The 18,187-nt window shown below is 44.2% G+C and overlaps 1 protein-coding gene across 2 annotated transcripts in view; it reads right to left on the bottom strand.

Moving 5' to 3' along the window:
- The window catches only part of UHRF1BP1L (UHRF1 binding protein 1 like), a 151,585-nt gene that overhangs the window by 81,922 nt on the left and 51,476 nt on the right, over positions 1 to 18,187 (bottom strand). For both annotated transcript variants that reach the window (XM_040439651.1, XM_040439660.1), the window contains exons 2-4: positions 10,123 to 10,285; positions 7,431 to 7,469; positions 4,398 to 4,489 (exon numbers count right to left, since the gene is read on the bottom strand). In XM_040439651.1, the coding sequence (XP_040295585.1) occupies positions 4,398 to 4,489; positions 7,431 to 7,469; positions 10,123 to 10,285 (294 nt within the window). The remainder of the gene's footprint in view (positions 1 to 4,397; positions 4,490 to 7,430; positions 7,470 to 10,122; positions 10,286 to 18,187) is intronic.

Raw genomic sequence — 18,187 nt, 5'->3', positions numbered from 1 at the left:
AAGGAAGGATTCACTCACAAACTGTTAAAAAAAAAAATGGAAACATTTTATTCTCAAATACATGTCGGACAAGGATATCCAATTCATAATGAAACCATTTTCCTTAACAGAATGGTATTTATTAGAACAACTGAAAGGAAGATTGGGCAGGTTACAGGTTCGGGTCACGACACGGTGGGCTAGTTGGGATGCTGAACCCAAATCTCTTTGGCTTTTAGTTTGCCGCTACCCATAAAATTAAAAAAACTGGGCAGACAGATTGTCAACTGTACAACTGAAATTTCACACATGACGTATGATATTTTTCTCACTTGTTGATCCTTCGCTATTGCGAGTGATGTCCTAAGGATGTTTTTTAATTTTTTCCCACACTGTGATTTTCTTTGAGATTTTTTAGATCTCTCAGTTCACTATATACTGTAATATTGGGTTTGCAAACACATATTGTATTTGCTATACAATTCAATATCTCTATTTGCCTGCTATTGCATCCATTGGGTGATAATGCCCTATTTGTTTGTATTGAAAAAGATGAAAATAAAAGTTAAAAAACAAACAAACACACAAAAATAGGTAATGGCTCCAATGTCCCAATTTATAGTCAACCAGGAACATGCCGTAAATCATGGATATATATATTTATAGCATAAACAGAATAAGATTACAGCCCAGATTAATAGTTCTGGGGTCTGTACGGCTTACACAATGACAAATGATACCACAGCCACATTCATCTGCACAGGAATACATTCATGGATGATATAGTACGCCAGCTGGCACATTGTTGTTATATTTCATATAGAGGCATTCCTCAAACCTAATCCTAACCTGTAATGTAAATTGTATCCTCTGCTGTATCTATACAAACTACTAGACAATACAAATCTGGTTAAAAGGAGAACATCATGGATGGTGTATGGGAATATACACTAGATCTTTTAAATGGGTCTGTCCAAAATCAGGCAAACAGTGCGGCTTTCTTCCAAGAACAGCACCACACTTGTCCACAGGTTGTGTGTGGTATTGCAGCTCAGCTCCACTCACTTCAATAAAGCTGCAATACCACACACAAGGTCTGGACAAATGTGGCGTTTCTGGACGAAAGCAGACATGTTTTTTCTGATTCCAGAAAACCGGTTTTACCTTCTTTCTCATCTCTTTGTCTTCCTGGTCTCAGCTGCTCCACTAAGCTTCCAGGATGTAAGCTAATAAACATTCAGAAGAATAGGTGCACTACTGTGGTGGATGCAATCAACACAATCTGACTAAACCCTCACACGGATGTTAAAATGAGACTTTAGCCAATATATCCATATATGAAGGACATACTCGAGGCCGTGCACCATGTCAAGGTATTTCAGGTAGCACGGGACCTAACGCTAACCTACCTGTACCATATGGGAAGTACTAGGGGCCAGTGGGCGAATTACAGAAGCGCAAGGTCCGACTCACAGCAAACAGCCCCCAGTTGCCTCCAGTGTGAAACCACACATGCAATGGGAGGAGGAAGGAGCTGACTGATATGATGCAGGCCTCACAGGTGCACCAAATGCTGCCTATAGATGAAAATCAGGCACATTCAAATTTCAAGTTTATACACCTCCAGACATACATATACAAATGTAAGCTACCATTTTGACACGACTGGAGCCAGTTGCTGGCTGCAGCAGAGAGCTGCTGCCCTTGCATCATGTGACCGTTTGACATGATGGAAGGAGAGCAAGTCACCTCTGTGGCCAGTGAATGACTGCAGAGGTGTCAAAACAGAAGTTCACATTCTGGGAGCGTAGCAGAGCAGCCGAAGCTGGGGAGAGAAAGAACTGGGTGTGCCCAAGGGGTGGGGGAGGAAAACAACCCCTTTAAAAGTGTCAGACCACGTAAAAGGAATTTTTTAGGATCATAAAAACATGGTTGCATTCTGCTGCCGCAGGCAAATTGCTAGCCATAGCGATATCCTTGCGTCATGTCAAATGGTCATGTGATACAAACGGAGTAAGTAACTGATGCGACCAGCAGTTGGCTGCAGCAGAGTCAAAATGGAGGTTTACTTCCTGGGAACGCAGTAGAACAGCCGAGGCTAGGGATAGAAGCAGCAGGAGCCAGTGCTGGAAAGCAGATAAGTAAGCTTCCCTTCACACGTCGGCCCAAGAGGGGGTTGCCAAAAACCACCCCAAAAGGGTGCACAACCCCTTTATATACTATTTTATAGGTTACATAAAGATGCGATCACACTGAAAGTTTAGCACTGTATTATTGTCCATTTCAGAGCTGCACTCATACTTCTGTTATTCACCACTGGAAACAGTTGGGAAGCTTGTGAGACACCTCTAATAGCTTAGCGGAGCTCCTGTAATGCTGTGGACAACATTCCTTACATCATATTCATGAACAGAAACTTCTAGAATGACTACGTTGTCTGTATAGTGCAGGTAGGTTGCATTCTGGGCAGTGTGTCAGCAAGGAACTCTGGGAGATTTGAGCTCTGAAGCCTAGGAGAGGCTTCCTGGTCTCCTCCACACGCTTGCAGGCATGTGTATGAGAAGATCTGGAGATCATTTGTGTAGGGCTGACAGAAGCAGAACACCGCTCCTCTACAATGTCACACCCTGTCAGTCTACACCTCTCTGACACTGAGCCGGCTGCTCAAGTATGTGGATCCGTTACATTCAATAGACGCAGTCACGCTGGTTTTACCATGTTAAACACAAGCCTCACACTATGGATGGCATCACCTTAGCAAATATTTGCCTTCCAAGTGTCAAACACCATAGATCAGTAAGAACTGGAGCACCTCCACAGTAAACCCTTGAAATTCTGTAGCGCACAACCGAGTGGCTCAAATTCATTTTCAATGTGCCTGTGGCCGTCCATGTGTAGCCTCCGAGCAGGTCCAGTCCGTATCCTACTGATGTCCCATCTGATTGCCTTTATCATGGTCTACGAGTGCTTCTGTAGGAGTTTAGCCATTTTGGCATGAAAACCCATAGCACTGTGAAATACTGCAGTGTCAGCCACCTATGGGTATGCCAGCTGTTGTCAAACTACACCTCCCAGCATGCACACTTGCTGGGCTGTTCTTGAAAGTTCCATAGAAGGGAGTGGAGCGTACTGGGAGGGGTTGTATCACAACAGGTCGAGTGCTAGAGGTTGCTGACCCTTGAGTTTAAAGAAGACCAGTCACCTCTCCTGACATGTCCATTTTAACAACTACTTGCATTCCCCTTATTTTGTCTTGTGCCATTCCTTTTCTATTCCTGCTGTAATTTATGAATGAATTACTAGCAGTTTTTAATAAAAGTTCATCTGGGTGCTACCTGCACAGTCTGACACTGGCAGCACTGATTGGATAATGTCAGACTGTGTAAGGACACCCCCCAACTAGTAACACCCATCTGAACCTTTATTGCAAACTTCAAATAATTAATTTGGAACTTCTGGCAGGAATAATAAAGGAAAGGCACAACCTAGAGTCATAAGAATAGATGCCCCAGTATTATTACATGGGGAATGCAAGTAGTTACTAAAACAGACATGTCATGAGAGGCGACCGGTCCTCTTTAATAATAGAACATCATGCGGCAGTTTTTAAAGGGGTTTTCCGACACCTTTTTACTGATGATCAATCTTTGGATCCGGACCCTCATTGATCAGCTGTTTGAGAATCTTATCGGTCGCATGGCTTAGGTGCAGCTCAGTCCCATTCAAGTGAATGGGACTGAGCTGTGATGCCAAGCACAGCCGCTATACAATGTACTGCGCTGTGCTTGGTGAGCTGCGCAAAGGCTGCAACAGGATCACCGATGTCTTCTTAAACAGCTGATCCGCGGGGGACCCCTGTGTCGGACCACCACTGATCAGATACTGATCACCTATCCTGAAGATAGTTAAACACAGTCGGAAAACCCCTTTAGCTGTGACTTCACAGATAATCAGTCCCCTATCATATTAAAGGGGTTATCCCTCTGATTAAAAAATGTTTTTAATGTCTATGTACCGTAATTAAAATGGAGTGCACTTACTAATATACATAATGTGACGTGCCCTGATATCTCATTACGGGCATTGGTTCCCCAGCACTTCCCGGTTAATTCTGAAACAGAACGGACTCTACCCACCACTACTTCTAGGTACTGATGTGCTTGAAGGGGGCTGGCCGTGTGGGTCAGTGTATCAGCTAATCCAGCATGCTTCTCCATTATAGCTGATGCTGGCCTAGATACTGCACTGAGCCATACAACCAGGTCCCTTCGAGAAGGGGGAGGGAGGGGATGGGTATCTTTAAGAGTCACAACGAACAGGACTGGTGCTAATAGCAGGACATAAGAGCACATCAGCAAGTGCACTATAAAAGACTCACCCACCCATATACTCAGGTATAATGCGAGGCAATGTCTCACCTCTGTCCGGAAGCAGTCACCAGGGGAGAGGGTCCGTTGCATGCACGCGGCTCATCGCATGTGCTCATTTCCATGATTACTTTATCCAAAGACTAAATAAATGACAGAAATGAAATCTCAATGCTACAACTGCTCATAAATATTCATTACTATTGACAGCTACAGCTACGAAAAAGGGAAGAATAAAGAACAATTGATCTTTTAATTCAATAACGTTAACAGAATTTCACATGATAATAAATGGCTTGGGGTGGGTTCACATCACGCTTTATGCCTGAGTCCCGTAAAAAAAACAAAAAAAACGTATGTTTTGTTTTACAATGGAACTGTATGGCATCAGTCTGAGGCATCCGTTTAATGGACACGTTTTTTGTATACGTTAAACAGATGGGAAAAACATGACGTGAACCCAGCCTTAAAGAGGTTTTCTAGGAACGTGCTGGCTACCGTTCCTCCATCTTCTGATCCACAGCTTCTTCTCTTCAAGCCGAGCATGGACATGGTCTTGTGAACCACCACAACTAATTTTTTATTGAAAGCCCAAGGACCGTGCTTTCTACACCCGTGCAACAAAATCGTGCAGCGTGCCACACAAAAACGTGCACTAGGTTGCAGTCCATCGCAGGCCCTCTCCATAAGAGAAGGGCCCCCCATAAACCATTCCCTATCCCTCCGGGCCAGAAGGCTCTTACAAGAGACTGGCCACCCTCTGCCGAAGCCGAGGGTACACCGGTCTGTGCTTCAGCTTTCGCCTAGGCTGCCACCCAGGGAGTCAGCTGGAGCTCAACAACAAAGGTCTGGACTCTCCCTGGAGGGAGAGCCCAAGCGTTTTGCAGGGAGGTGAGGAACCAGATGGCCACAAATACACTCCCCCTAGACCTCAGGGTTGCCCATTAGGGTACTGCAACCCTGAAAATCCTAGTGACAAACAAACGTGGATAGTGAACACACAGTGACATAAAAAATAAAGTGAACGTGTGCCATTATGGCCCGGACATTCGACCACAACTAATGACTGGCTTCAGTGGTGACGTGGCCCCAAGTGACATATCACTGCTGAAGCCAATGCGGCAGGGGTCAAGCAAATATGATCTCCACCATGGGTCAGCCACTCTGGGGAAGATCTGTCTTCCTCTTTGATAATCCCTTTAATTAGAGGGAGATCCTGCATTCAGCACAGATTACTGCTGAGCCATGGTGGTCCCAGCGGCAAAACAGCTTTTCATCATCTTATCACTGGGGGAACATTCTAACAAAACAAGGTTGCCTAGCGAAGACAACCTCCTTAAAATGGTATTCCGGTAGGTACAAGTTATAACTATTAGATCGGTGTAGATCCTACTGCTGGGATGCCCACCGATCACAAGAACGGGGGCCCCGTACCCCCCTGCTGCTCCCCTAAAATGACTGGAGCGGGCGGTCCCACCATTTATTTCTATGGGAGTTCCGGAGATAGCAGAGCGTTGTGAATATGGAATAACTGTTACCTACTAGAATACCTCTTTAAGGTTACAGTCCTATAGTTGAGTATGTAAGCAAGGGTCACAGGCAGAAGATCTGTACTTCTACATTATGACTTTTGGTTCATAGGGCACCTGTCACATTGAAAATGCAGTCCAGTTTGCAGACACCATACTTAGAACAAATTGAGCTGAGCAGGTAGACATATAGTGAGAACTGGTCTTAGGTGTGTGCGACCTGTGTGACTGAAGGGGGCGTCAAACAATCCCCTCTCCTGGGCTCGCAGGTTACTAGGTCAATTCACCCATTTTCTAGGTGCCCCTGCACTTAAATGTATCTGCATCCACAGGACACATATATAATTAAGTACCCACCTCAGCGCCAGCAGGACAAGAGAACCACTGGATACTTACCCTGCCATTCAGCACTCTGATGTGACGTCAGGTCATTGAGCCACCTGTGACATTCCTCAGAGGCTGTCTTGGCCTGAAGAGGCTGGAACTGCATCACTGGATAACAATGTGGGATCAGGGAAAGGTGAGTATTATACAGCATTGTATAGTGGGTCATAAAGCATGGGGCGACTATCTATAGGGGCATTGTGTGTGGTGCATTATTTTCAAAGGGCAAAATATGGGACAATTATTTAGGGGCACACTGTATGCTGCTATTATATTCATAGCACTAAGAGGAGATTGTGCATACTGTAGGTTGGGTGCGCATGAGCTGCATAGTTGTGGCCTGGAGAGCCCGACTATGGTGGTCTGAACCAGATGGAAAGGTAAGGAAAGAGAATAACTCTGGGGTAGATGCCAGTTGTAAGTCACTAAAAGTAAATGAATATTCTGCCACTAACTGATCAGTGCCGTGGTCACTTGTATGGTTTGCCGCATGATGATGGGTATCACCACTCGGTTTCGGTAAACACCAACTCCCAGCCAAAAGCACTTCCAGCACAGGGCACATGTAACCTAAGGACAGCCCTCATATGGTTAAAGGTTCCAAATAACTCACTCTGCTTAGGAGTCCAGTGGGCGGTCTTATTGGTGACTGACAGCAATCACTGTAGTACACTCATGCAGGAAGGCTGTCAATTATTGAGTAGGACCACCCACTGGAATCCTAAGCTCTGAAAGTGCAGGGATTTAGGGTCCATTCAGATGTCCTTAAGTGTTTCGCTGTCCGCAAATTGCGGATCTGCAAACACGGATACCGGCCGTGTGCGTTCCGCATTTAGAAGACCGCACATGGCCGGCACTGTCCATGCATCTTTTTTGCTGAATGGAACTACGGAAGCGGACATCACACGGTGTGCTGTCCGCATCTTTTGCGGCCACGCTGAAATGAATCCGCAAAATTTGGGAACAGATTCGGAGCCAGAAATATAGATGTGTGAAAGGACCTTTAAATGAATAAAATACAAGGTAAAGTGAATCCTTTCCACAGAATTATATATCAATCTGCTCTGCTCCTCCTGACATGCTGCCTGCAGATTGAACTGCATTTCCAGGAGAAGGGTTCTATTTAAGTACTTCACAGGAATCTTCTGATATCACAGATGAGAAAACTAACCACAGCAATTGGATGAGTCTTCAACTTAGTCCACGGTATCTGCAAAAGATAAAACCAAAGTATCAGTAATCTCATAGTACTTAGTAATTGAGCTAATAATTATTGTATAGCATAACAGTCACATTAAAATTGGAATATGTCCCCCTGAAAAGGTCAGGAAGATTTCTGAAGTATGTATGGTGCACAACTCATGTGACTTACACAGGACCGGTCACCATATTAAAAAATGTGAGTAGTTTATATGGGCTAAATATCACCGCTTGCCTGAGCATGGCATTGCTTATCACACTGCAGCAGGCCACTTTGATGCCCCACCTGCGATGACTGCACAGAGTCCGAGCACAAACCTCCCCTTACAGTTGTCACCTGATTTGCATATCGGGAGCTATACGTTTCAGGGGACATTGTTAAAGAACAGGGGCGCAGGCAGGAAAAATAACCAATGCCATGGTCATGGACATTTTTTAACAAAATGACAGGTCCCGTCTAAGCACTTTTTAACCACTTAGTTACAAAACTTATTTTAGCCTTAAAGAGGTATAACATTTTTACCTCTCCCTGTGCTTCCCCTGCCAGGCCCTGCAACTGTCTAATGTATCCTCACTACTTTTTGTCTCACTCTGGAGATCAGAAGAGTGGTCATCTGACTGCACCCTCTGTGGCGACTGTATTTTCTCTGACATTACAACCAGGCCTCCCATGATCCTCTCTGTCAGAATCCCTGCCCGAATGGTCATGAGCTCAGACCCATGTGATCCTAATCCGCAAGCAGGGTAGGCGGAGTCCACTGCTTGTCGTATCGAAGCGGTGTGGGAGGAAAATTAGGAGGGGACAGCAAGAGGATGATGGGGGTCTAGTGGGTGGAGTATTTGGCCCCGGGAAGGGTGTAATAGGAGTTTACATTTCTGGCTGATCTGTCGGCACACAGCACTATGGGAAGTGTTGTGGCCGCAGCTGATCTACATCCACAACCAGGAAATTTGGGCTGTAAACAATGGAGCGCAGAGGGAGCATGGAGATTGAAGTGAAGACAGGAAAAGTTGACACGATTATGCTCTGTAGGAGACTAGACAAGGTTTACACAATTAAATGAAATTTTTTGGGATCCCACATCTATATACAGAACAAAACATTCATCCAATTTGTAATTCAGTGTATGTGATCCTCATCTCCCTCTACATCAGCCATTGAGGGAGAGTCAGGAGGTGCCATACATATTTGATGGCTGGGTTGGCAATACAGATGTAATGTGTATGACTGGCTTTAGTCTATTGTGTAGTATGGAAGGTGGTCTCATAACTCTCCTACGCCAGATGTTGTGCGTAGAATTTCAAAGCGTGATCCTATTGTTCCGAGGGTGGCTTATTTCCCCAAAAGAAGAGTCCGGCAGTGGCTTTCTCCTCTCTCCCAACTGAAAACACATGTGCTCAGCTGAACCGAATGTGTATGTGTGTGGGGGAGTCAGGGAAGACCGTTGTAGGCAAAACAAGCATTCAGTCAACACAACAGCTATTGAAGGTGTATGGGCACTGTTAGTAGTCATCTCTACTGTAGTGGCATTAGAAGGATAAATTAGAAATGAAAAGGCACCCACTGAAGTCAATGAGCAACCTATGTAATAATACATGGACTCAATGGCGGATCATAATAGGGACATTTGGGGAAGTAGCCCTATCCTGACATCCCTGTGGGGCCCATTGCTGGCCAAAACGCCCATTACAAGTAAGGAGAGTGTCCTTCAGGACACCCTTTTATTTCAGAAACTAATGGGAAAATGAAACATCTGAATACCTCAGCAAGTAATGAGTGAGGGGAACTATCTTTTCGGCTGTCGGGAACATGGCTGCCATATTGAAAACCGTCATATCGTATCAAGGTCAAATTTTTTCAATAGTGAGGCGGGTCATGTCCCATATCAAAGACGACCAGACATTTTTGGAGAAAAAAAAATCAATGGGTAAACAGCCCCATGCCTATGGTACAATTAATCTGCCCCTGTATGGGCCCAGGGTCCACTGAAACAAGAGCCACTCAACATTTTCCAGTTTGGTTAATAGATAGGGGGCATATTGCTAGACCTACATGAATAACCTCCATATGTCCAAAAATAATATAACCTCAAAGTGTGCTTTTATTTGACAGGCTAATTTTGGTTGCTGTGCATAAACCTGACATCAATCTACATGTCTCCAATGTATATGACCTATTCAGGTTAACTGAAAGCCAAAAAGGATGCATCCAATGAAGGTGTGGTACATCCTTTAAAAATTGGCTAAAATGGGACTGTGCTTGGGCACAATGCCAGGGGTGTACTCTGAGAGGAGGGAGGTTATAACATTGGAGCACGCCACTGAACTCTTGCTCCAAGTGAAGGAAAGCCTGGCTACAAATCGATGCAGTTAGTTTAGGATTAGTTAAACTGTGGGTTACAAAGACCCACAAACATTGGCAAAGCATTACCATGGCTAGAAAAAACAAGATCCACCACCCATTATACCAAACTTCTCATACTGCTTGTCAAGAAGCAGATTTCTTACCATAACAACAGCAGAAAACCCAACCATATACCATCTAACCAAAAGACCACCTAGTAGAGGCCAAGATTCGCTGCATCCCACTAAAATGAGATTGTTGGGATTCGTCTGAATCAAAGAAAAGTTGAGGAAGATGACACAAACAATCCGGGACTTACCCGAATAGCAGCTTTGTTGCAGAAGACTTTGTTGATGGCAAGCCAAGTTGGTAAATCCAACATGTTCTGCAGCACATCTTCATCAAGTTCCAGATTAGTCAACTGACCTTCTCCTTTAAGGGTGCTGAGGTTGATTTTATCCGGGGACAGATTCTTTGTGAACCTAGAGAAAAGTATAAACCATTGAATTAATACTATACAGTATAATGCATATACTATCCAGCTCCAGCAGCTTATTCATCATTATTGTGGTCAATCAAGAAATGAGTGGAGCAACTTAAAACTATGATCGGATTTGCAATTAGAAGGGGAGGCAAAACTGCAAGGCCAAATGTGTGAATGGACTACCAATTACTCGTCAAATATTGTAAGCTCCTGGCCACTTTAAGCCCTCTAAGCCATTTATCAAAGCATAAATGGATCTTTACTAGTAAGGTTTAATATTTCCTATCAGTTTGGGTTGTCAAAAAATCCATGGCATAACTAGAGGGTGCACAGAACCGGTACCTGAGGAGGCTAGAACTTAAGAGGACATCAGTACTACAAACATCGCATTATAGTTGGAGGACCCATTCCAGATTTTCTTAAGGGTCTATCAGCTTTAAGTTATTTCTATGCTACCCTTAAAGGGCATCTGTCAGCAGATTTGTAGCTATAAACTGGCTGACCTGTTGCATGTGCATATGGCAACTGAAGGAATCTGTATTGAATCTTCACCTTTCTCAGCAATGCGGGGACATATGAACATGGGACCAACAGAGAAGTCTTCAGCTGCCAACTGTACATACAAGTCAGCCAGTTTTATAGGTATAAGTCTGCTGACAGATGCCCTTTAAAGGGGTATTCCCATCACAGGCACTGACGGCATATAGCTAGGATACGCCATGAATGTCAGATAGGAGTGGGTCCCAGGTTTGGGAACAGTACCTATCTCCAGAACAGAAATCAAGGAGAGCACACCGTGCAAGTGCAGCTACTGTCCACTCACTGCTATGGGAGTTCTGAAAAAAGCCAAGCATGGTTGCTTGGCTAATTTCATAACTCTCTTAGCAGTGAATGGAGAGCAAGCCACTTATTAGCAGTGCACTCTCCTTCACTTCGGGGCCCCAAATTCTGAAGATGGGAGCAGGTATCAGAGATGGAACCAGTACTTATCTGACATTCACGGCATATCTTAGTGTTATGTCATCAATGCCCTAGATGGGCCAACCTCTTTAACCAAAACATCGGTGCTGGGTATTCTTTTACGGTAACAATGGTTGGCAATTTGGCAACTCATTTACAAAGTTACAACTTTGCCTACTGTATACAATTGCCGACTGAAATTAAGCTGATGGTAGGCTGTCCCACCACTAGGACCCACAAGTGATCTGCTATAATTTGGGTGGCAAGTGAATTCCCCAGCAGTGTAATCCAGCATTACATTAGACCTTCCGAAATCAATGGGCGTCCATATAATTTATGGAGGTCATGAGTCCTCAAAAGAGAGAACGAGCCACATACACCCTTTTTGTAGCACTCTGCTTTACCTAATTGATAAAAGGTTTTGCATGAGGGATGTCATAATATTAAAATTACTTTCAAGTGTTAAAGGGGCACTAAACAGCGAATTACAATATTTCAATTACAACTGAGAAATCTATAAAGAAATTTCTATGAGGGACATTTATTAATGTCTTTACGCCACAATAGTAGCCTAAAAAAAGTCACAAGTTATGACGCATGCCATGTGTGTGCAATAATCTGCGACTTTTGACGCATCTGAACACTTTTCTAAAATGGCCCGCTGGACTTACTAGAACCTACGCTACAAACTGGAGCTGGAGTTGACTTCGGTTACTGGTGTACGGCGTATGGGAATGTCAATCTTGATAAATATCCCTTTATCTGTCCCAGAAGATCAGTAATTTGTCTCCTCCTCACGGTCCTATGTCTGGCCATAAGACACCTATCTGCAGCAGTAGCCTCCTCCTCTCTTCCTTGTCTGTAGTAGGCCTCAAGCATTGTTAAGCCCCACCCTCTCAGTTGTTTCCCAGCAGAAAAAAAAAAGACCAGACCAGCAGAAGAACCCCTTTATTTTCTCCAGAATTTTTACATTTAGATTAGTTTCAGGATCACGCAAAGAAACCCAAAGACTGATAGTGTGGGCAAGATTGTCTCCTGTTTACTAGGGGCATCACGTGGAAGCTATAATGGAATGGTCCTAGTGAGTCCCCTTTAAGAGTATGTTAATTGAAGAATGTAGTGTAATTCATACATAGCTGGATGGGCATGCAGTCTGCCTGGAATTCCCTACACAAGGGAGGACCATATTTTCATTCATAGGACCATATAGTCGCTGTGTGGTTCGCAATGCTTGTGCACCGTGTGAATCCTGTATTGCGGTGTGGACCCACTGACTTGGATGGGTCCGCGATCTGCAAAAATATGGCAAAAAATAAGACATGTCCTATCTCTTGTGGTACGTAAGGACTGAAAAGCCCACAGAAGTGCTTTGTAGTGTTTCCGTAGATTTCCCATCCGTGCCTCCACTCCGCAAAAGACAGGACATGTCCTATCTTTGGCCGTATCTTGCGGATTGCGGACCCATTCAAGTCAATAGGTCTGCATCCGCAGTACAGAGTGCACATGGCCAGTGCCCGTATATTGCGGACCTGAAGTTTGCTGTCCGCAATACAGAGACAGAGCCCTTAAGGTCGTGTGAATGAGCCCTAAGGGTGCTGCCACATATTCAGGCTTTTTGAAGCCAAAATCAAGAGTAAATCATAAAAGGAGAGAAAGTATTAAGGGCAGATACAACTTCTCCACTTTGGGCTTCAAAAACTGCATTAAAAAAAAAAAAAAAAACAGAACGTGTGGCAGCACCCTAAACCTGGCAGAAGTGATCACCTTAAAAGGGGTTCTCCGGGAATTCAGAAAATGAAAATACTTAAATATTACTTCATTATAAATATATTCCCGAATACATTTGGTCACAATCCCTACTCAATAGGTCACGTCACTGGGGTGAATTATACGAATGAGCTCATCAAGTTACCACAGAAATTCCCGCCCACCTATTCTAGACGACGGAATTATGCTAACTTACTCCCCTAGATTCTAACACTAAAATATTTTCTATCACAATAGGGGCCTATACTCAGATATTCTCTCAACCCAAATTTAACACAGTAACACAGGTTATCTATATGGGACCTAAAATCCTCTGAAACACTACTGGTAACGTTATTCCATCCGAAAGAGAAAGTTCTATAAGACCACAAGGAAGGGACTTATTAATGTTTAAATTTAATACACAATAGTGCAGTGAAATACAAAAAGAAAAAGTGCCAGATAAAAGATAAAAACAAAATATACATACATTAACAATGCAGTGAACAGATAAAATAAACGGGATAAAATGCGGAATATTGGCTTACTGAGATGCAGCAGTTATATTCCGGCTGTGGGGACAGCTGAAGATATGGGCAGTCACTCCAAACGATGTGGATCCCCCAAAATGTATGACAATTATCTGTTCCCAAACACCCATTTTTATCCCCCCTCAGCCGAGGGGTGGGCTGTGAGGGAACCTCCCTCCTTTCGGTCCGGCCTTCTGGGACGTCTGATAATATTCAGGTTTCTGCCCCACCTTCCCAGAAGACTGACTGAGGTGGCAATATGAATCACGGCGATTCCTCGCTGTATTACAGGGACTGCGGGTACAGGTACGATCCCATAATCTGAGTCGCTTGTCCTGGTCATACAGACACCAAATGTGATTGAGTTATGAATTCCAGAAGGTCAGATCCTGAATACAGAGAAATGCCTCCTGTCCAGTATGGCACGCTAGACTCTGCCCGAAGCCCATGTCAGGCTGAACACAATTATTATTAGGGTTCTGAGGCGGTGGGTGCCATGAGGTCGGAGTTATGGCTTCTGATATAATTTCTTTCATCTACTGGTCTAGCAGCCAACATGTCTAGGGTAGCTGTGCATTTTAAGTATCCCCCTCCCAGGTCTTCATTAGGATGCCCAAATGGTTATTAATTAGCAGGCCTGTGCTAAATGGGGGCTTCCTCTAAGAATGTGGAGTGTCTCACCTAGTCTTCAGACGGGCTGGCATCTAGAGGCACCATTTGCATTTGCTTAATAAATTGGCCACTGTTATACAATTAGCTATTGATAATGTAAGTTTAGGAGAATATGAGATCTATCTGTCTATTCACCTCGGATTTCGTTACACATTTCATTAGTTATAATGGTTCATTTTGTCTGGGGAGCAATCATTAGGAGAAACAAAATGGCCGTTGTCCTACTAGTAAACACAAAACCTGTCCTGATCACACATGAGGACAAGTTACTTTACAACCCTGGAGATTATAAGGAGACATGAAGTACAGAGAGGACGGACAGGACAGACTGTGGTAATGGAGACTGCATACAAGAGCTGCTGCTCATCAGCCACATCCCCACTACCTCTCTGTACTTCATGTCTCCTAATGAACTCCATTACTACAGAGATTCAGCTGAAGATCATATTAAACTGTATTCAGGATCATAATCCCTGACAAATAAGAGAGGAAGATGGCGCAGTGCTTCAATTTGCCCTCTTGTGCAATTAAGGTTTTGTGTGGACTAGTAGGACGGCGGCCATTTTGGTTCCCCTGATGATTGCTCCCCACACAAAACGAGCCATTATAACTACCGTAATGAAAGATATTTGGTAATATATTAATAATGAAGTAATATTTAAGTATTTTCATTTTCTTAATCCCCGGAGAACCTCTTTAATGTCAGTCTTGATTTATGTAATTTAATCATGAAGAAAGTCATTACGAAGACTTGGTAGAAAGTTATTTCCAAAAATAAATGAAAAAGATTCTATAAATAGCTAGTGGAACTGGTTCATCATGTAGACACCTTAATTAGACTTCCCATATCTATTAATTTAGTCAAAACAGAAAATGTCCTCAGCCCCACTCGTTAACCCAGGGCAAATAAAGGCTACTGTAATAAATCGTATCCCTCAGGGCACCCTGCTCCAACCCTACTAACAGTGCCAATGTGTACCTCAAGCCAGACCACACAAGACAGCATTATGTTAATCTGCATCTACTGTAATTTGGGTTTCAGAGGCGGCAAGAATCCAACCCGTTCCTTCTCAGTGCAAGAGTGAAAAACTATTTTGTGCTCTCAATTGGGTTGTCCAGGAGAATTACCGTACATTTTTTATATATGGCGCAGCAGTGAACCGCCTTATCCAGATATTGACTATGGCCAATCCTGCCATTTTCTACATGTCGGAACCAGGAAGTGCAGAGCAGCAGAGACTGAAGCAGTCCAAGACGGTAGTGGCTTATTTTTAACCCTCTTTGAGCCATGTAAAATATGTAAAACCGTTGGACAATCGGACTTCCGGCCCAGCGGCACGCATGCACTAGCGGCAGCACAGATTCGGCAGGCTGTTCAACCACCGGAACAGCCTGCCGGAGAAGGCTGACACTAATGGGAAAGTAGCCTTAGTAGCCAACAGCAACCAACCAGATTCCACCTTTCATTTTCCAAAGGAGCTGTCGAAAATGAAAGGTGGAATCTGATTGGTTGCTATGGGCAACCAAGCCAGTTCTACTTTACACTAGTTTGATAAATCTCCCCCACGGTGTCTAAAACCTATGTTCAGTGTACACGCTATTGGCCTGCAACAATACTGCCCCCTATGGACTAGAATACAGGGATAAACTACAAAATGGAGAACGGTCATGTACGACTAGAAATTATCTTTAATTACACGTGTTGCCTTTTTGTATGGAGTCTGCGTTTGTTTTGGTTATTTCCCCAGTCTTAGCAAAAAATACCTGGACCTCCTTCTGTGCTGCCGAGACAAACTTTATTATATTTTCAGCGGGTTCAATAGTGATCGAAATGTAAGAGTTCTTGCAGCCGTAATATGGATTCTAAAATTCCCCCACATTTGGGCTAACAAAATGACGCCATTTCCACGGTTCTCATTTATCTGTCAGATCAGCTGCACAGAACATTCAGGTCTCTGCCAGGTAAGATGTGCTGGGTCACTGCAACCTGTCAACTTCTAGTCTGCACGCCAAACCTTTACAGGCAGCAGAAAATGACATTTATGGCTTTTCAAGACATCTTCTCTTCCTCGCTAATAAATGAAATAAGGCTGTCACCTGGTTCACCAATTGCTTTTTACAATCTGTAGGTCTTTATGAGTCAGGGTGATCTCAGACAGTCCTGCTGCTACAGGAAAACTGCAAGAACAAAGAGCTGTAGGGGTAAGAAAACACTGCAAAGTCTTAAAGGGGTTGTCCATATCCCCTTCTTCGCCCAGGCAGCCATTCTGAGGTGGGGCATTCCATGCTCTGTTGCGCTCCCTTGTCCTGAGCTGTATCGTGCAGGACAAGAGTTTTTTTGTTTATATTTTTTACACTGCTAGGCGGAGGCTACTGCCTATCTAGTGACATCTAATGGGCGGGCTGTAGCGCTGCCCTAACCATTTTACATTTTAAAGCCTGCCCATTAGTGCCCTGGGAACACTGCTAGGCAGAAGCCTCCGCCCAGCAAAGGCCCGGTAGGTCACCGGATCGAATGAAAAAACCCTTGCCCTGTGCAGTTCAGCGCAGGGCAAGGGAGAGCATTGGAGCATGAAATGCTCATCTCAGAGGGGCTGTCTGGGTGAAGAAGGGGATATGTCCGGGTTCAGCTCTGAACCAGGACAACCCCTTTAACTAGCCATACTGGACGTGGACCAAGGCTGTGGTCATTATTGGCATTCTTAAAAAGGACCGGTCACTTCTCCTGACATCTGTTTTAGTAACTACTTGCATTCCCCATGTAATAGGATTTATTATTCCTGCTAGACGTTGTGAATGAATTACTAGCAGTGTACAATGAAGGTCCGGATGGTTGTAACTAGTTGGGCGGGGTGTCCCTGTAAAGGCTGCCCAACTGGTAACACCCATCTGGACCTTCATTGCAAAGTGCTAGTAATTCATTCAGAACTTCTATCAGGAATAATAAAGGAATGGCACAACATAGTCATAAATGAATCAGGGACTAGTGCATAGTTAAAAGGGTTCAAGGATGCTGCAGCTCTGCAACCCTGAACTTCTTTTCTTTTATTCAATTATATAGCGCTGACATATGTCGCAGCGCTTTACAGACAAAAGCATCCCACTGTCCCCAATAGGGATCTTAAATTGTAAGCCCCATCAGTATGTCTTTGGTCCTTGGTAGTCCTTGGTCAGGTTTGAACCTAGGACCCCAGTACTGCAAGGTTCCAGAGCTAACCACTGAGCCACCGTGCAACTTCCTGACTGATATGGGGGTGTGGACTTTACTTTTGCTGCCTCCTACTAAAGTGATTGCCTTGCCAACCCCATCTCCTCTTCAAATTCAAAACTGTTTGCACAAACTACACCAAAGATATATTGGCACACAGAGTCTGCGCACTGTCTGACCCCTGATAATGTTATCAGTGACAGCTGCGATCGCTCTGCAGCGCAGTGTACTATAGTTCCAGGGCTACAACGCAGGCCCTGGATCTTTAGTACATGTCATTAATCACAGGACAATGTGTAAAATAAATCCAAGGCTAGTGAGCTAGTGGGGGACCCGCAATTGTGACACAGTCAATCTAAGGGCTGGCAGGAGCTGTTAGAACGTCTCCAGAGTTACTACGCATGCGCTGGAGCTGCAGTAGACAAACTACAAGCGCTGATGGGAGGTGGCCAAGATGGGAGCTGATGTACCTGCATGCCCATGTGCAACTGCCGCGATTCCGTACACCAGAGTCCAGGGCTCTGTCCTGCATAAGCTTGGTCACCGTTGCTGAAGTGCAACAGTGGCCGCATCCCCTGATGACCATTATAAAAGGGGTAGAAGAATGAAATATACAGCGGAAAGGAGGCACTTTGGCTAACACAAGTAAATTAGTAAGTAGATTTTATTAACAATTTAAAGCATAGCAAACCTTTCAACAAACTTTGCGTTAAAATCAATGTTACAGTGTGTGTACATGAGAAATAAGACTATTTCTGGCTTCTATATGACTTGTATCTGGCAT

Source organism: Bufo bufo, chromosome 1, assembly GCF_905171765.1.
Source record: "Bufo bufo chromosome 1, aBufBuf1.1, whole genome shotgun sequence".
NCBI lineage: Eukaryota > Metazoa > Chordata > Amphibia > Anura > Bufonidae > Bufo > Bufo bufo.
This window is presented reverse-complemented; position numbering and strand designations above follow the sequence as displayed.